The 20,170-nt window shown below is 46.6% G+C and overlaps 1 protein-coding gene across 6 annotated transcripts in view; it reads left to right on the top strand.

Annotated features, from left to right (window-relative positions):
- LOC146869487 (RNA helicase MOV-10-like) overlaps positions 1-17,015 on the top strand; it is a 567,813-nt gene extending 550,798 nt beyond the window's left edge. For 5 of the 6 annotated variants that reach the window (XM_085654053.1, XM_085654071.1, XM_085654034.1 and 2 more), the window contains 2 exons: positions 3,918-4,008; positions 16,762-16,824. In XM_085654053.1, the coding sequence (XP_085510179.1) occupies positions 3,918-3,997 (80 nt within the window). In that variant the 3' untranslated portion in view covers positions 3,998-4,008; positions 16,762-16,824. Of the gene's footprint in view, positions 1-3,917; positions 4,009-16,761 lie in introns of all 6 variants that reach the window. The other variant, XM_085654043.1, reaches the window with a different exon arrangement.
- Positions 17,016-20,170: the final 3,155 nt, after the last annotated feature.

Here is a 20,170-nt window from a genome sequence, read left to right as displayed (position 1 = left end):
GTCTGGGAATCAGCGTGAGGGTCAGTCAACCTCCGCCCCGCTGCTTCTACCTCCAAACCTTCCTAATCCAAGCTTTGTGGAGCACCCCACGCCAGTGGATGGCAGGATCCACCACCACCTCACCCACTGGCGCAATATCACATCTGACAAGTGGGTGTTGCAGATCATCCGCAGAGGTTACTCTTCCCTTTCAGTCCTCCCCTCCAGCCATGCCACCTCGGTGCCACCGCATGTCGGGGGCTCACTTGGTACTTCTCCAGCAGGAAGTCACGGCCCTCTTGGCCAAGGGGGCCATCGAGTGCGTTCCTGTGCCGGAAGTAGGGAGTGGTTGTTATTCCCACTACTTTTTGATCCCCAAGAAGGACAAAGGGGGCCTGCACCCCATCTTGGACCTCCGGAACGTCAATCGCTTCCTCCGGAAGGAGAAGTTCAAAATGCTGACTCTGGCTCAGGTCTTGGCTGCCCTCGACCCTGGAGACTGGATGGTAGCGTTGGACTTGCAGGACGCATAATTTCACATCCCCGTCCTGCCGGCCCACCGGCGTTACCTGCGGTTCACAGAAGGCCAGGAGCATTTTCAGTTTGCCATACTCCCCTTCGGCCTTACCAGTGCCCCTCGGGTGTTCACGAAGGTGATGGCGGTGGTTGCAGCTCATCTGCGCAGGTCGGGGGTGTCAGTCTTCCCTTACCTCGACGACTGGTTGTTGAAGGCGGGCTCGCCCCAGGCAGTCATCAACCACCTTCGGACTACGGCCGATCTGTATATAGCATTTGGTGTAGTTCTCCATCAACATGCCAAAGTCGCACTTTAGTCCCTCTCAGAAGCTCCCCTTCATCGGAGCGGTTCTGGATTCGATGCCGTTTCGGGTTTTTCCTCCCGAGCAACGAGTCCAGGATATTCAGGCTATGATTCCGATCTTTCAGCCTCTGTCCCGGGTTTCAGTCAGGATGACCCTCCGGCTCCTGGGCCCGATGGCCTCCTGCATCCTGCTAGTGCACCATGCCAGATGGCATATGCGGGCTCTGCAGTGGGACCTGAAGTTCCAGTGGGCGCAGCATCAGGGCAACCTGTCCAATCATGTCCAGATCTCGGAGGGCACTGCACGACAATTGCAGTGGTAGCTCACGAATCACGATTGGGTCAGTGGCAGATCCCTCTCCCTTACCCAACCGGAGCACACAGTGGTGACTGATGCGTCCCTCCTGGGATGGGGAAGCCACTTGGGAGAGGCGGAGATCAGAGGACTCTGGTCTCCGGCGGAGTCCCGGCTCCATATCAAACTTTTTGGAGCTTCGGGCGATCCGGCTTGCACTGAAAGCATTCCTTCCCTCTGTCCGGGGAAGTGTGGTGCAGGTGTTCACGGACAACACCACCGCCATGTGGTATTGCAACAAACGGAGCGGGGTGGGGTCCTGGACCCTATGTCAGGAGGCTCTGTGTCTCTGGACATGGCTGGAACATCAAGGCATTACCTTGGTGGTTCAACACCTGACAGGTTCTCTGAACGCCAGGGCGGACGAACTCAGCCGCCGGTGCTTGATGGATCACGAATGGCGTCTGCACTCGAATGTGGTGCAAGGTCTCTTTCAGCAGTGGGGAGAGCCTTGGTTAGATCTAGTCGCTACCGAAGAGAAAGCGCAATGTCATCAGTTCTGCGCATTGGAATTTCCCCCGCTCCGACTGCCTCTTCGGGAGGATCTTCTGTCGCAGCATCAGGGGACGGTCCTCCACCCGAATCTGTCCAGCCTCCACCTCCATGCGTGGAGATTGAGTGGCGACAGTTGACAGCTTTTGATCTTCCTCCCGAAGTCTGTGATGTCATTCTGGCAGCCAGGCGTCCCTCCACTAAAATGGTATACGCCTGCAGATGGAACAAGTTTGTGGCATGGTGCACAGCTAAGACTGTGGGTCCCCTTTCTGCCCCTCTTTCCGAAGTCTTTCTGTTCCTCTCTTTGGCCCAGCAGGGCTCTGCTCTGGGCACTATCAAAGGCTATCTTTCGGCCATCTCCGCCTTTTTGCGGCTTCCTGATCAGCCTTCTCTTTTTAAGTCCCCGGTTGTTAACCGTTTCCTGAAAGGCATTACGCACACGTTTCCTCCCGTACTGTTTATAATGCCTCAATGGGACTTAAACCTTATCTTGACATATCTGATGTGTGCTCCCTTCGAGCCCCTTCATAGCTGTCCTTTGCGTCTTCTCACTCTCAAGACGGCATTCCTGGTAGCTATCACCTCTGCCAGAAGAGTGAGTGAGCTCCAGGCTCTTTCTTCTAAACCTCCTTTCCTTTCTGTTCATCCGGACAAGGTGGTTTTATGGACCTGTTCTTCTTTCTTGCCAAAGGTTGTCACGCCCTTCCACATCGGGCAGACCATCACTTGGCCTACCTTCTTTCCGCATCCTTCTAAAGAGGAAGAGAGGCTCCACCGTCTGGACCCAAAACGTGCGCTCTCGTTCTACCTGACGCGCACGTAACAGTTCCGGGTGGATGACCAGCTCTTTGTTGGCTACGTGGGCGCAAAAAGAGGTCGGGCTGTGCACAACGGACCATCTCTCGGTGGGTCGTTCTCTGCATCAAGGCCTGTTACTCGTTGGCCGTGAAGGAGCCTCCTGTGGGGCTGCGTGCCCATTCTACCAGGGCAACGGCAGCCACTACTGCCTTGGGACGCGGCGTCCCCTTGCAGGACATTTGTCAGGCAGCTACGTGGGCCTCGCACACGTTTACCAAGCATTACTGCCTTGACACTATGGTCCGGAGAGACTGCTTCTTTGGCCGTTCTGTTCTTCGTGACTTTCTGGTGTAATCTGTTCGCAGACCCACCACCAGGGTTGGTATTGCTGGGGTATCTATTCTAAGGTAAGGAATCTATCACTAACGTGTCTCTTTCAGATGCACAAGTTACTACTAGTAAGAGACATTAGTTAATGATAGATTCCTTACCGCCCGCCCATCCTCCCCGTTCTGCGAACTGATTTCTAGGGTTAAGGTCATCCCTTTCAGGGCCCTAGTTTCATGGCACCATTGGTCAGTTTCTTGCATGGCTCTGTGTTCCTGGCGCGGAAAGTCTTGTACAGAACTGACATCGGCGCACATGGGCGGCGCCTAAGTAGTCTCCGTGACGACACCTCGGCGCATATGACGCCAGTGATGGACGCGGAGCCGCACAACGCCACTTATTGATGCGGAGGGGTACTGCTACGAAAAGACTTTACGGATCCAGTCTAACGCCGGGGGATATTCTAAGGTAAGGAATCTATCACTAACTAATGTCTCTTACAGATATATCGTTACACAAGTAGTAACTTGTGCGACAATACAAGTACCAATATTTACTGGAGGCCCAATATTTATCAGAGTTTGTTAATGTTTAAGTTTTTTCGCAATAATAGAATAAAATGTGCAGTGCATAATAAAACAAACTTTGCAAGAGAAATCTGTAATAAAAAAAATACAGAATTTCCCATCTCAATAAAATAATCTCACTTTCAGTGTGTTTCTTTCACTTATGTGAACATTTTAACTGTCATTTTCATTTGTTTATCCTAACAATGGACAATAACTAAACATCACCTTTTCATCTGGTTTTTGTAATCTTATTTTTGGGATTTGCAAAAATAGCTCTTACGCAGTACTTGTATTTTTTTTTTAATCCACCCTCTTCCTATTCTCCCCATAGCTGCACCATTTTCAACCCTAGAGGTACCTGTTTTTATCTTGGTCCTCCACCATTTACCTAATCTCCCCACTTTATTATAGTACTACTAACAGCACAATATATTGACTTTTTGTAACCAAGTCATAACATTTTAACGTACTTCTGTTACTTATATTGTACAGCTACTCAGCAAGCTACAAATTATAACAAAAAAATCACATAGGCGAAACCTAATGCATTTACTAATGCTTGTTTTTTTTGTAGTAGGTCTGCTCTTTGACCTGCCATTCAGCTTGGTTGCTGGCTCTGATAGTAGGTTTCATGACCTCACAAATCAACTGTAAACTCATTACAGGTGAGCAGCTATTTCATTTCATTATTAAAGGTGACTGAAGATGTCCCAACTTGGAGATTGACTTTAAACCAAGGATTGCAGGCTCCCATATATTCTATTGTCATACATACTATATTTTGTCTGAGTTGATAATAAGGTAGATTTACCTAGGGGACAATTAACATTTTATTTACTCTTTCAAGTGAGCTTTTTCTTTGACATTCACAAAAGGGATTTGCTGCACATTAAGGCTGTAAGCTGTGGGTCGCACAAGTATGACTGTAGGGTGGCAAATGCAGTCTCTATTTCTGACCACTCGTACACCAGTTAATGTTGCCATTAACTGTATAAATACTAAAAGCAAGACACTTAGAACAGCCAAGCACTTGACTTGAGCTCCCCCTCAAGTGCTAGTACTTGCACACTCCAGAAAAACCAAATATCATTAGTTGATGAAAATGGCCTTTAAATGTACTCACGTTCTCCTCTCACCTTTGTTTTCGGAATGTCACTTTGAATCGTTTTTAAGTTCAATTATCCATTTATGTTGAGAAAAAATACTTTAAAGTATTCTTGTCAGGTTTCTTTCTGTAATATCAATATTTTTCCATGATCATCCATTTGAATCCGTTTTCCCTTCCATTTTCATCATTTTTTTTTTTGCTCTCCGACTGTTTTTTTTCATTGGCACGTAGTGAGGCCTTGTAGAACAATTTGACGCTTTAGTATAATACAGACTGGTCACCCGACCTCTGTGCTTAATTTCTAGAAAAGTGCCAGGGCCCTTATAAGGAAGCCACTGCAGGGTGTAGCACCCATTGCCCAGCCGGTATGAGTGCCACTACTGGCCATCGCACTCCTGCAAGTCTAGCCATTAAGACTATTCCAAGCCACCCAAAGCTATAAGAATGTCGTGGAATAGTTTGAATTGTCATATTTAATGTATGATGAATTATTACGCACAGTTATGTTTATCTCAAGATTAGACGGAAAGAGCCACCAAGTGGTAGACTATCATTAGTGCCGGTGTTGAGAATTAAGCGCTGGTGCCGAACACCCTTAAACCATTGGCTCAAATTAAGCACTTCCTGACGTAGGTGCAACACTCCTTCCTTTCAGGAGCTGACTGAGCTGAGGCTAAATGCTACTAGTTGTAAGCTCAGAAAAGAAAAAAATTATTTAAATTTGTGCTCGCAGCCACACATCGTCCAACATTAAAACTAATTTCTCAGTATGCTCATTTGTAGCTGTCCAGATGGTCCTAGGGCAGTTGGAGTTTGTGGGACCCAGAGACAAAAACTAGTTGATGGCCCTGACCCACAGTCCTGGTTTCAGTCCTGGCTACCCAGCTTGACCAAACTGGGTGACCCTATTAAACCACTTTTCCCTCACTGCCTTATTTTACTCAATCTCTTTTGCGTGCAGAAGAATCGTTAATACATTTGTTAGGGCAGAAGGGGTGTGGTTCATTAATTAGAAGTACATGCTACTCAGCGTAGTGATTTAATTAATGTGCTAAAGTGAAACCATACAAAATACTTAAATTCAGGGAGTCAGCGATAGTAGCAAAGCAGAAGTGGAGAAAATTGCTAGTCTGCCCCCAACCTTCTGACAGTGGTGGTCAGTCTCCCGGCCAAACACCAGGCCTGTTCAGTAGCACACCTGAAAAAGATTTCCACTTTCTTACATTCATTAATTGAATAAAGTACACCTAGGACTCCTCTTAGGCTAACCATGGGGTGGTTGCAAAAGGTAGGAAATAAACTATTCCTGAGAAAATGAATTCAGAATATCATCTGCTAAGACAACCCATCCTATCATCTGGGTGAAAGTCTCACAGAGTACGACAACCTCCAGCAATTTTCACTTTCTGTGACAAGAAAACCCGAACCAGCCACTACCTTCTATTATGAAATTCGATGCACTGGACTGCGTGAAGTGGTCACATGATCTGCTGCATTGAACTAAAGCGCTAAACGAGCAAGTTTCTTACCTTCAGTAACGCTTTTTCTGGTGGATACAGTAACTGGCTATGGATTCCTCGCCTTTACTCCATGCACAGTATTCCACTGAAAGTTTTCTCCTTAGCTCTCCCATGTCGAAGTCACAATGGAACGACTCCGCGTGACATCATTGGAGCCATAAGAAGACCTCGTTGGCGTGCTGACGTCCGTTTTATCCATTTTTTCCGTGCCTTCAAGATGAACGGGCAAACCGACAACATTTTCACAAGTATACATAGTACACAAAACAGAACTAAAACTGGAAATTCTAAATCATAGGCATTTCCTTATGTCAAGTATCACATTATTTCAACAATAAAATACATGAAATGCATACCAATAATTTTTGGGTGTAAACAGGCAGACAACGGGGAGGCGGGTGGGTCAGTGAGGAATCCACATGCGGATCCTTTATCTGCCAGAAAAAACGTTACCGAAGGTAAGTAAGTTGTTCTTCTGATGGATAAATCTGCCTGTGTCTTCTTCACCTTTTGAAATGACTCCCCCAAACAGTCCTGCTCCTATCGGAGGGTGCTTGCCTACCTATACCAAAAAAATCCTGCAGCACTGAACATGCAAAATGGCCATCCCTCCTTACCTCCGAGTCCAAGGAATAGTGTTTCACAAACGTTTGGAGTGAGGCCCAAGTTGCCACCTTGCAGATGTCTACAACAGGGACACCTCTAACCAAAGACGAAGAAGACGACTTAGCTCTGGTAGAATGAGCTCGAATACCTTCAGGAGGCTCCTTCTTGGTCAGGGCGAAGTAGATCTTGATACAGAGTATAATCCACCTGGACAGCGTTTTTTTGTAGACAGCCTTGCCGGTCATCTTGGACACATATCCAATGAAGAGTTGGTCGTCCAACATGAAGTCCTTAGTCCTATCCAGGTAGAAGCTGACTGCCCTCTTAGGGTCTAGGCGGTGAAGTCTCTCCTCCCGCTTAGAAGGGTGAGGGGAAGGATAGAAAGTAGACAAAGGCATGGATTGCTCTACGTGGAAAGGAGTGATCATCTTCGGCAGGGAAGCAGCTCTGGTCCTAAGAACCATCTAATCCGCATGGAATGAATAAATGGAGGCTTGGAACTAAGAGCTTGCAACTCACTCACCCTCCTAGCAGAAGTGATTGCAACCAGAAATATTGTCTTAAACTCCAAGAACCTTAAGGGACAACTATGTAAAGGTTCAAAGGGGGAACCCATCTTGAAAGAGAACTAAATTTAAATCCCACTGAGGCATGATAAAGGGAGTGGGAGGAAACCTATTAGTGAGACCATTAATAAATATCATAACTATGGGAGATTTGAACGACGAGGGTTGATCTGGTAAACAGAGAAAAGCCAACAAGGCTGACAAGTAGCCTTGAACAGTATCTACTGCACAACCCTATTGAGCAAGAAAAAGAGCACTCAGAATATCAGACAGATGGGCCTGCAAAAGATCAATAGATCTCGTTCCACACCACTTAACAAACCTGGCCTACCTACCAGAATAGACAGGTTTGGTGGAGTGTCTCCTGGCCGATAAAATAACATCCGCCACATCCAGTGGGAAAAAGGAAGAACTCAGTTTGCCCCGTTGAATCTCCAGGCATGAAGGTGCAGGCTCTGGAGGAGGGATTGTAGAACCTGCCCCTGCGATTGCAAGAGGAGGTCTGCCCTGAGAGGGAGACTGAGCAATGAGAGGTAAAGAAGGTCTGTGTACCATACCTTTCTTGGCTAGTCCGGGGCGATCAATATGACTTGGGCCCGGATTTGGCGAACCTTCCTCTGAACTCCAGGAATCAAGGGTATGGGAGGAAATGCGTAAAGAAGATGTTTGCCCCAATCTAACAAACTCGTCCCTTAGTGCCCCTGGAACAGATACTGGAGACTGCAGAATGACATGCAGTGCGTGTTCTAGTCAGTGGCAAATAGGCCCAACCGAAAAGAAGAAAAACGCATCCTGAAAATATGATGGACCACTTCTAGATGGAGACGCCACTTGTGATCGGCCGAGTACTGCCGACAGAGACTGTCCGCACGCACATTCAGCTCTTCGGCCAGATGATTTGCAATAACGCAACCCTGATAGTTCTGAGCCTAGGACCAAAGTCGCAGAACCTCTGCAGAGACGATACGACCCTACTCTTCCCTGCTTGTTGTTGTCTGTCAGAACCTGAACCGACTGACCGCGAAAAGAGGGAAGAAAGGCCTTGAGAGCCAAACGTATTGCCTGCATTTCCAGAAGACTGATGTTAAACAATCTTTCCTCTGGAGACCAAGGCCTTTGACCTCCAGATCCCCAGTTGAGCTCCCGACCCCAGAGTGGAGGCAGCCATTATCCCTGTGGTCACCGGAGAGGGAGGTTGAAATGGCTTCCCTTAAGACAGGTTGCCTGAAACACTCCACCATAACAGATCCACTGCAGTGTCTCGATCCTGACCACCTCTTTGAGATCTCTGTTGAAACCACTGCTTACGGAGGCACCACTGGAGGGCCTCATGTGCCGGCATGCAGGGTTGACCAACAGCATGCAGGAAGTGAACAGACTGAGCAGGCACAAGACCTTCAGGACCTTAACAACCGCTCCATTCTGAAAAAGTGGAATCATAGCCTGGATGTTTTGAATCCTCTACAGAGGTGGAAAGGCACGGCTCACAGTAGTGTCCAGTACTGCCCCTATGAACAGGTTGCGCTCAGGGAGCTCCAGGCGAGATTTGGGTACATTTATCCAAACAGCTGTGTTTCTTGCAAATGATGCATCACCATCTCTGGTGACTTTGCGTTTAGCAGCCAGTCGTCCAAATAGGGCAAACAGGAACCCCCAATCTTTTGAAATGTGCTGCTATGGTTGCCATCAGCTTTGTGAAGACCCGAGGTGCGGAAGTAAGACCGAACATAAGGACCGCAAAGTGGTAATTTTGAGACCCCACCGTAAAACAGAGATACTTCCGATGCGACTTAAGGGTGGGAATGTGAAAATACGCATCCTGCAAATCGATCGACACCATACAATCTTCCTGCTGCAATGCCAGAAGAACCTGAGCCGGGGTCAACATCTTGCACTTATCCTGCTTGAGGTAAAAATTGAAGACCCTGAGGTCTAGGATCAGCCTCAAGCGACTGTCCTTTTTAAGAATCAGGAAGTACTGACCCCTTTTCTGCTATGGAACCACCTTTATCACACCTTTTTGTAGTAAAGATAGAACCTCCTACAGGAGAATCAGGAGGTGCTCTTCTGTTACCCTGATGGGGGTGGGGGGAGAAAGGAGGGAGGGAACTCCTGGAAGGGTGGGGCGTACCCATTTTCTACATGGTTCAACATCCCAGAAATCTGAAATAACAGACCTCCGATTCTGTAGAAAATGGGAATCCAGTCCTCCCAATGGACAAGCGTGCTCTAGGATGGAGGAGCTAGAGCTGCTTCCCTGCAGTACCAGTTGGAGGGGCAGAAGAGGAGGAGACTTGCTGTTGTGCTGAACCTTGCAGACCTGTACTGTACCCTCTGCATGACCTGTAAAGGGAGTTCGCCTGCTGCTGCTGTTGTGGCTGCTGTTTGTCTCGAAATGATAAAGTCCTGCCAAAACCACGAAACCTGCGGTAACCGAAGCCAATGGGCTGTGACTGGAGACCCAATGATCTTACCGTGGCTCTGCTGTCTTCGAAGCGCTGCAGCGGCGAGTCGGCCTTGCCTCCAAATAGACAAGAACCGTCAAAAGGCAAGTTCAATAGGGTTGCTTGGATGACCGGTGAGAATCCAGACCCACGCAGCTAAGCGTACCTCCTGGTTGAAACAGTGACCTATTACCCTGGCCACAGAGTCCACAGTGTCCAGATCTGATTGTATGACCTGGCGGGCTGCAGATTGAGTATCAGAAAGTAACTCCGAAAAATGGCCCTGAACATCTTCAGGAAGCTTCGGGAGCACTTCCCTCACCTAAACCATCAGAGCATGGATATAGGGGCCCAACAGGCATGTCACATTTATCAACTTCAGAGCCATACTACCCAAAGTGAATACTTTCTTTGTGGATTGCTCCACAAGTTTGGATTTTTTCTATCTGCAGGTGTAGACTGGAATGGCCCAGCTGACTGCCTAGAGGAGCACAATAACAGTAGGCAATGGTAAATCCAGCAGATCAGCTGCCTTCCTAATGACAGAGTGATACAAAGTCAACTCTTGTGTTGGATGACCTTTTGGTGAGTAGAGCTTCCATTCAGGAGATGTATCCAGGCCACTAGCCTTCTGCAAGCCCTCAAATTCTTGATCAGGGTCAACAATCTCACCCTCCTCAGCCTCCTCATGCTGTTTTTTATACTACTACTCTTCTATCAACCTTTGCGCTTCCCTTCTAGACCTCATTCTTGGGGCTGCCAGATGCAGTGCCGGTGACTTTAGGATCGGCGTCCAAGGGAGGTCCACCGGGATAGTAGACTGCGTCGGACAAGGTCGCGCCGGACTGGAGCCACACAGCGTCGGAGAAGATCCGTCCATTGCCTCTCTCCCCTCGAGACTGCACTGGCATCCAGAACCTCGTGTTGAAAGAGGCCAACTCCCCAGAGCCATTGGCATAAAAGGCATGAGAGGTGCCTGAGGAAAGTGAGGTGGCGAGCCTCCCAGGGAGTATGCCAGCGGGCCCATAAGGCCAACTGGTGCGCCAGCAGGGTTAGCCGCTCTGACAAACAAGCCAAAGATCGCATTGAGGTAATGAGATGGAGCCGTACCTGGCGTTGGGAAGGCAGGATACCCTGGATACGGTACTGCGCGTTCTGAGCCAGCTCAAGGAGGCAGCACAATCTACTCCGGTTGTGATGCCGGAGACCCTGGAGCCGGGAATGGAGTAGCCGGCGGAAAAGGCATCATTTCTCTCTGCACTGGTGAAGTCACCGCTCTCTGAGCCGAAGACAGTGCTGGAGTCACCTCAGGAGAAGGAGAGACTTCATCCTTGCAATGATGTTGGGGAGCAGGAGACCCTGACTTCAGTGTCCATCCTTTGACGAATGACATCGAGAACCATGGCATTGCTTCTTTTTATGCTTCCTCGACGACTTCGAGGTATGCGGAGTCAGTGACTTGGTCCCGGACCTCGACCTCCTTCGACCTCTTTTCTGCTTTTTTGCCTTAGCCATAAACAGCTTAGCCTTGCTCTCCTTTAAAGCCTTGGGGTTCATGCGCGTGCATGACTAACACTCACCGACGGTGTGGTCGGACAAGAGACAGCACAAACTATCTTCATGGGGGTCAGTAATCGACATCTGACCCCCACGTTCCCTGCATGTCTTGAATCCAGACTTCCTCTGGGTAGCCATGGTCGCTGCTACAAAGACCCGAAGACTTGCAACAAAGAAACTCTCAGAAATGAAAAGCCCTGAAAAACAAATGTTACGCATTAATGGCGCGGAAAAAAAGTAACTGACGTCAGCACGCCGACGAGGTCTTCTTATGGCTCTGATGACATCACGCGGAGTAGCATGTGGAGCCGTTCCATTACGACTTCCTCATGGACGTGGGAGAGCTAAGGAGAAATGTTTCTGTGGATTGCAGCGCATGGGTTAATTCAAAAGGTGAGGAATCTACAGGCAGATGTATCCATCAGAATGTAGAATATTCATACAGTCGCTCGACCACAATGAAAAACGAGGATATTGTGTTGTATGTATAGGAGCCCTTCTCCCTTAGAGCGAGATCCACCAGTGGGAGGAGATAATACCCAATCACATTCACCATTGCTTAACATTGGTGGATGACCAAGTAACATTTATTAGCACTGAAATAGCCTGTAAATTAGTCTTTTCCCATTGTGTCGTTGCCTTTGGTATATACCCATAATTGCTGTGCGGGCAGTTACCGTTCAGTATTCTCCAGCTAGGGCAATAACACTTAATTGTGAGATTAGCTCCTGTGTGCCTTAATGGCCCACTTGTTCACTAACTATATCCATCTTATCAACAATCAGGTTTCCTGCAGAGATTTATATGCATTCATATCAACAAGCTGGGTATCAGTATGGAAAAAGTGTTCTCAAAGAAAGCTTTGCGATATTCCAAAATTTATGTACTGGCCACGCCATTTATAGCTCAGATGGCCGAAGGTAAAGAGAACGAGCAAATACTTGGCACCCATAAACAACTAGTTGTGGCACTGGCGGATGTTTTCCATCCTGTAATCCGTGCTAAGAAACATATACCAAACACCCATCCTTGGTATAATACGGACTGCAGGAGATTACGCAGGGAACTTTTAATGGCAATTAAGTCAAAAAACAAGGCAGATATTAGAACCCTTAGGAAGGCATATAAGGAGGAATTACGTAGGAGCCGGCAGGATTGGGAAGAGGATATATGGGGAAAATTGAAGAATGCCCTGAACCTTAAGGACGCCAAACTTTTTTGGGCCCTAGTGAATAATACCAGGGGAAATAGTGCGGAATCTTTTCTCCCAAATATTGCGCCCGCAGTGTGGGAAGCCCATTTTGCGACCCTATACAGCTCCCCCCTTGGTGAGAGGGCACCTCATCTGGAAGGCTTCACTGGCACATTAACAAACCTGGATTGCCAGAGTGACCCCAGTACGCAAAGACCCATGATACCTGTGGAATTCCTGGACCCCGTAGATGCCAGAGTCAGGGTAGCTTCAGAAAGTATTGATAGAATATCAATCAAGGAAGTAGAGCATGCCATCGCTAGGCAGCCTCATAATAAAGCACCCGGCCTTGACAAAGTCCCTGGCGACCTCTTCCACTCCCAACCTAGGATCTGGGCACCCTATTTAGCGGCACTGTTCAATGCAGTACTCGAGGGAGCTAACATCCCAGATACATGGGCCGGGGCCGAAATTGTCCCTATATTTAAAAAAGGTTCCCCCTTGGTGCCCTCAAACTATAGACCGATAAGTCTCTTGGACACCTCACAGAAACTTATGGGTCGGATCATTTTGGACAGAATTCTAGAATGGGCAGATGAAAGCAAAATACTAACCACCCTACAGGCCGGGTTCAGAGCCGGGATCTCGACTCTGGACCAACTTTTTAGGTTGCAGGTTTTGTATTGGAAGACGGTAATACTGGAGGGTTGTAGCTTATACCTGGTATTTGTTGACCTACGGGCCGCTTTCGACCTCGTGCCCAGGGAAAAGCTATGGAGGGTATTGGAAGATCTAAAGCTCCCCCCATATTTACTAGAGCTCCTAAAGCGGTTCCATAAAGGGAACTATGCCCAGGTACGCTGTGGGAAGAATGGCGATTTATCCGACCCTTTCCCCGTCACCAGAGGAGTTCGCCAGGGCTGTGCCTTGGCACCCACACTTTTTAGTCTCTACATAAATGGCCTGGTTGGTGACCTGGACGCGGTCAGGAATAATGACGCCCCTCGCCTGTCATCTGGACGGGTGCCCGCTTTGATGTTCGCTGACGATACTTTATTATTATCGCGGACATCAACGGGCATCCAGAGGGTCCTGGATGGATTTGTAACATTCTGCGCTCTGCGTGGACTTGAAATGAACTTAGATAAGACAAAGTACATGATTTTCGGCCCACCTAAGCGCACCCGCCCCTGCCCATCTTTGAATGGCACTCCGCTCGAAAGGGTCAGAACCTTTGTTTACCTGGGTGTTACCCTGACCGAAGATTTCGGTTGGGGCCCCCAGGTGACCAAATCTGCCCTAAAGCTGACACAGGTAGCTGGTGGCATCAGCAAGTTTCACAGGAAAACGCAATTTAAACCAGTGTCTCCAGCCCTTGAAATGTATAGGGTTCAAGTAAGACCTACCGCTACATACGGCGCAGAACTCTGGGGCCACACCCGTGTATTACCCCTATCAAAGGCTGAACACACATTTGTTAGAAGCTTGCTAGGGCTCCCCCAGAGCACACCTCTCGTCCCCTTGAGGTTAGATCTAGACCTGGAACCCATTTCTGAATTTCTGTCAAACCGACCCCTCCTATACTGGAGAAGGTTATGGACAGTGCCCGAGCTCAATGACTATAGAGCTGAATTCTTGGCTATTTGGGACCAACTGAAGGCCAAAAGTATACCCTGGCTATCTCACCTTAAAGCATTAATACACCAGATAGGTTTGCCTCAACTCTGGGACTCTCCATGGGTGAGCTGCTTAGCGGTACAGAAGAAGGAGTTGCTAGTGCTACTAAAGCAGCACAGGCTAACTCTGCTGTACCGCTCACAGACTATGGGTAGGTTGACCACAGAATTTTTGCAAGTCAAGATGGCACCCAGCAGGGAGGAATTCTTAGATCAAATTCAGCCCCCGTTTGCCAAAAAACTATATACTCAGTTAAGGCACGGCTGCCTCCCAATCGGGGACTTTACTTGCAAATGGCCAGGAAGAAGTGAGGGGCTTTGTCCGGCTTGCAACACAACCAAAGAAGATTTAGCTCATATCTTATTCTTCTGCCCTGCCTATAAAGAAATTCGTAGATCATGGCTTGTACCATTATGTAGAAATCTAGGCCTAAAACAATGCGCACAAGCATGTAGGATATTGCGTTATGACACTTCGCCCCCTATCGTATTTACTGTTTCCCGTTTCTTGCACAGCATGTGGCGAAGGAGGTCCACCTTCATCAACTGAACCATTAATATGTAAATCTCAACTTTGATAACTCTGTTTAATAACTTTTTACTTGTATGTATAAATATTTATGTTTTATCCTGTATGTATATATTTTATCTGTGCTTTTATGGTCATCGACCGAAATAAAGCTATCAAAGTAAGATATTCCATATTGTTGTAAAGGTGACTTTTTAAAAAGAAATTCCACCATAACAAGCTGTGGGCTAGACTAGTTAATATAAAACCAGCTTTGGGTAGTTCGAATAGCTACCCAGAGCCTTGCTTGCGGTTGCCATTCGGTAGTTATTAGGTCTGCTTTTCCATAGAAAGAGTGTTTTTTTAGGTTGGTAATAACTTTGGCCTTGTTTGACAAATCTTCACAGAACTTTCCAAAAATAAGTCCCCCTGGGTCACCTGCCCTGGATGCAATACTCAAGCTAGTGTTCCCTACCCCCCACGTGACCAGGAAGCCCTGTGCTCCGGCATTTATGCCCTACGCGCTGCGCAACCGGTGTGGACGTTTTGCTCATCCTCCTGGATTAATTCCCGTATCCTGTCTGATTTATACTTTTGACACGCACGCCGCTACCCGGCATCCCGACCGACTTAGCGGATTGCTATTTCCAGCCTCTACAATTCGGGCAGCAATTACTTAACGCCCAGGTAAGAATTCATAATTCCCGACCCGATCGGACCTCGTCCATGGCCACTTCCCCTTTCCTTAATTCTAATTCGTGCTTCGCATGTCCCCCCTCTTTTCATCCCTTAGGGTATGTTTCATCTGCCGAGCCAATTTGGATCCAGCAAGGTGTTCCCCGTACGCTTTCAACAGGTACTGTTTGTCATGCCCCAATCCCGTTTTTTCCCACTTCGCCTTTTCCTACTTAGGCCTTGCGACCTATCATCCATGACCCTGTGTACTCTTCCTTCCCCCAGCGACCCCTCAAGCTGTTTTCCCTCGCCAAAATATCCAACCTTGATTGAATCAACCTTGCGCCACCAGGTAAATTCTAATTGATTCACCTGGTGCCATTCCTTTCTATACATTTATCTGGGGCCTTTTCATTCTTATCCTTATTTACCTTTCTCTTCTCACACAGCACTATATAAGAAATTAGTATCCATCGTCCTGATGATGACCACAATTTAAATTGGTCGAAACGCCGTCAAATTCACAGCATCATTTGTGGCCTCTGCGGGGTCATTCGAGGTTAACTTAAAATTGTATTTATATTTATCCAAACTGTACTTGTTGACCCTGAATAACTCTATTTTTTACTGTTTCCCGCCATTCCACGCTGTTTTTACCACTTGTGTCACTGCGCCGTTCACTCTCACAAGCCCGTTCAGTGCACATTTTGTTGTTATGGTTACTCCAATCCAATTGTAATGTAGTGCTGTATAACTACCTGCAAATAACAACCCTTATTTTCTATTTCTTGGTCTTCCCTCCTCCCTTTGTGCCCCCTCCTCAAGTGATTAACGCACTTTGTGTAACGGTCTTTATTAATGATTACTGGTTGAGACATTGTCGTTTTTGATACATAACTTACCCGGTCTCAACTGGGTGAAAGGGTTTACTCCTGTATTCTGTTCCTTATGACCTCACATATGACATCACTCATGACAAGGATATAAACTCAAGTTTTAGCTTCCAATTTCAAATTCCTTATTTACTAAACCTTTAGAAATCTTCAGTTTTACACTTTGCTTGTTCTTGTGTATGTACTTTATTGATCTGGTATTTCATTTTTGATGGGCTCTCACTCCGCCACAACACGGTGTTGTGGACTCCTAGGGGTCCGTGGACCGCTGATTAAGAACCGCAAACCTAGAACATACTTTGTGTTGTAGACCTGGAGGTTTTTTGATAATGGGTCTTTTAAATGCATAAAAGGCGAACTAATCTTTACAAAGTCGTTATTTTGTACCATTTTTATTTGGTTTAAAATGTGTTTTCAAAAATATTCAAACACGTAAAATATCTCTACATTACCATTTAGACAATAGCTTAGCTGGTGAGCAGTGCAGATGTAAACTCAATAGTATTGTGTCATTTCAAACATTTAGAAGGGTTGTCCACATAAAAAGCAAGCATATTACATGCGTAATTACTTCCACATATTCGCTATGTCATCTGATCTGTTAAAGGTGTCTTCGGTTGCAAAATGTATATGGGAAACGACTTTTTACTCTTATTGTCCATGTCCTTTATAGGGGCGTCTAGCGGAGAGAGCGTTGTCCAGCAGCAAGAGGAACCAGAATGGAGGAATGACCTTTGATGCCCTTGACATGCCTCCTACAGACACATGAATGGGACCGGCCTCTGTCATGTGTTCGTCAGTTGCCTCTTCCTTCATCCATCAAAGCTCCATACATGGTCCACCTCTCCACTAACCTGTGCAGATGGACTTTACTAAAGGTTTACATGGAAATGGCCTAAAGACATGCAGGATCTGATGGTAGACGTTCTCTTCGACCTCCATACGTGTTTGTCCCGAAGTTGTCTGTCTTTTATTCATGTTCATTGTCCTCCCACGTGCTCTTTCTTGGTGTGAAATCGCAAAATGGTACTTTGTTGTAGCAAACCGCATCCAGAATCATTTTAATCGTTTACCAGTCAGATAAACTCGCGCAATCCTATAAGTGCCTTGTAAAAAAGAGAAAGAAACATGGAATCTATGCAGCTAATTACGAAACACTAAAGACAGTCAACCGTGGTTTTCACATCCTGTTTCAGTACTTGATTAAACTAGCAGCATCTGAACATTCGGACTCTGGTTCTTCAGTACTTCAGCTGCTCATGTGTTATGCCCCATTGCAGCGATGCTTCGGAAGAGGCAATGAAGGTTTGAGTGCAGGTTTCAGGACATGGCCCCTTTTGCAGCAGCCCAACTTACTCTGATCTCGAGTTCTCGGGTGCCAAGACCCTGATCACAGACAGCCCCGAGTGTCTCAAACATGGGGCCTACATTCACATGATCAAAGCATGTGGGTGGCGCTCTCTTGCAATCACAATGACATTACTGCTCTGCACCTTTAACTGCAGAGCTCTCCGTTATGACAAGCTATTGGGAATTGAAACCTACCTGAGGGAGTAGGAAGGGACTATTGGAGTTTGGCACCATGGATGTCTTGTAAGAAACTATTTCCTATTTTCGGTGGAGAAGTGTTTGAGATTTGCTTGACTTCCTTTTCATTTTGGGTGCAAATCTTACAGAACACCTCCACCTTGTACCGCGGCGTGCCCCTCTCCTGCCTCCATGTTTAGAATGTTCTTTCTTTTGCCACAGTCATTCATACTCACAAGTACACACACTTTGTAGGTGTCCTTAATGGAGCCTATATTCATGAATATGGGTCTGTGTTGACTAACTTGGATATAGTGCACGGGTAGCATTCTGCGTTTGTACTGCAGCGATTGTTGGCCAGGTGCCAGAGTCCTGGTTACAAGCACCAGATATGAGCCAACAATCGCAGGCTTCAAGTAGAGTGCGTCAGCAGGTACAGCAGCTCCCGCGGTGTGCAGCGACATGATCATTCCTTCTGAGTATTGGGGATCCCAATCTCAATTGTAAATGGTCCATACTATTCAGAACCGATCCGTTGTGGGGGGTTCAGACATTATCCAATGATGCCAAACTTGGTGCTTATGCTCCGAAGATTCAGGGGTATGAAGTTTATCCATCATGGTTTGTGTATAGCAAAGCCTCTAAAAAAAAACTGTAGTATAAAGAATTGCAGACATCCAAGTGCCCTCGAAAGGCCACGGGGGGCTGAACAATGTAATCTACTTGTCTGGCTTTTGGGACCAGCTGACGGCCCCAGCGGAGTATGTATAGGGGACTGCGTCCATAAGGTGCCTGATTAGTACTTCAATCATTCCAAAAAGTGTTATCTTTCCTCTAAATGCAGGTCTCTTTCCTACTGTTTTTCTAGTGTAGAGAGGGCAGTCCTGTTTTTTACTAAATGTTCTCATCTGGTAATTGTTGCATGTATTGGATTGTAGTGCCCTAAATTGTGAACCCTCGTGCCTTTTTAGCTCTTGTTGCACACTAGTACGTTTAAAACTAACATTTATGTGCAAACCGTGTTGGTGCGTCAAATCCCCATCCTGGAAAACAATATGCACTTGGACAGAAATCCCAAATTCTGCTGGGATTTTCCTGGCCCAATGCCACATAAGCTCTTGAAATAACAAGTCAAACCCTTTCACACAAATAGCAGTCAAAGTTTTTTTGTCTTCAAAATGGTCCACAAAGCATCAAAGGAGCGGAAACCATTCACCCTCTTCTGATAGTTTTACTGGACCCTATGAACATCCATGAATGGAGAGAACACTTCTTGTACACGTACCACAATTTGTGGATTCGCTAAACCTAGTGCTTGAAATTATTTGTAAATAATTGTAGTCTTTTATTTGGAGGAGGTGAGAGTTAATTTGAAGCAAATAAAATACAGCTATTTAGGAACTAAGCGTATTCTTAAAATATCAAGTTGATGTTTGGGGCCAGTATGGTTGCATTACTATAAATTATTTAAAGCTGATATTTTTGTGATAATTCGATCTCACTTAACACTGGACACTTATTTTAATGGCTATTATTCCACTAATCATGTAGAGGCGATTTATATACATGGCATAAAGTATCCCCGGCCGTATAAATAAGGATATTGTAAGCCACCCAGGAGTTGCACTCACAAGAAGCACCACTCTGCTTAAGGGGGCACTGATGCAGTTACTTAATTGCTGGACATGCAAAGTTTAGGGAGTTAAAAAATCACATGTATCCAAAACACCGACTATCATTCCCTTGGTGCACAATGGGGTGTTTCTATAGAAACATCAGATTTTTGTTTTTGTTTAAGCAATTTGTGTCAACGCTTAAACAAAGACCCCACTAATGAAAGAAATCTAAAATGATCCATCTTTTCGGCTACCTAGGAGGTAAGAATAGAAATCCTTCTAGAGTCTTCGGGCTTGTCAACATGGGTAAAAGTTCAGTCTTTTGCTGCCACTGACACTGGGAGCCATGGCTGCTAGATTCTGCTGCCTTTTCAGAACCACACGTGTTGGCAAGGAGCCCCTCGGTGGCAGCGGAGGTGACTCGCAGGACGCCCCGATGATGCCAGGCAGCTCTTCCCGGGGTCCATCAGCAAGGTCATCTCCGGCTCCGAGTATTCTGTGATGAGTACAGTCAGACTGGACAAGTTCGGAATAAAACTGTAAAGTCCAGTCTGCACTTCAGAGGTGACCAGGGTCGTTTCTAGGTGTTTTGCCGCCGTCGGCGAGAATTGAAAAATGCCGCCCCCTCCTGTGTGTGATTAGTGTCGCCATGAGGATGTTCTATGATCGGTTCTGTGAGATTGGCATGACAATTACGCTGAAAAGTCCAATAAAAATGCATTTATTTATAACATTTACTGCACCCACATATATCTATATATATATTATTTAAAGTGCCCTATTTTAATTACCTGGAAATAAAGACCTATTTTTCTTCGAAATGCCAGTTAGGACTGAATATTGAGACTTCATTATTTGCTGTGTCATGCGCTATGAGTTTCTAGCCCCTTCCACCATCTAAAGTAAGCCTTGATTACTCGACTTCTCTTCGTCACATTC

Source organism: Triturus cristatus, chromosome 1_1, assembly GCF_964204655.1.
Source record: "Triturus cristatus chromosome 1_1, aTriCri1.1, whole genome shotgun sequence".
NCBI classification, from domain to species: Eukaryota; Metazoa; Chordata; class Amphibia; order Caudata; family Salamandridae; genus Triturus; species Triturus cristatus.
This window is presented reverse-complemented; position numbering and strand designations above follow the sequence as displayed.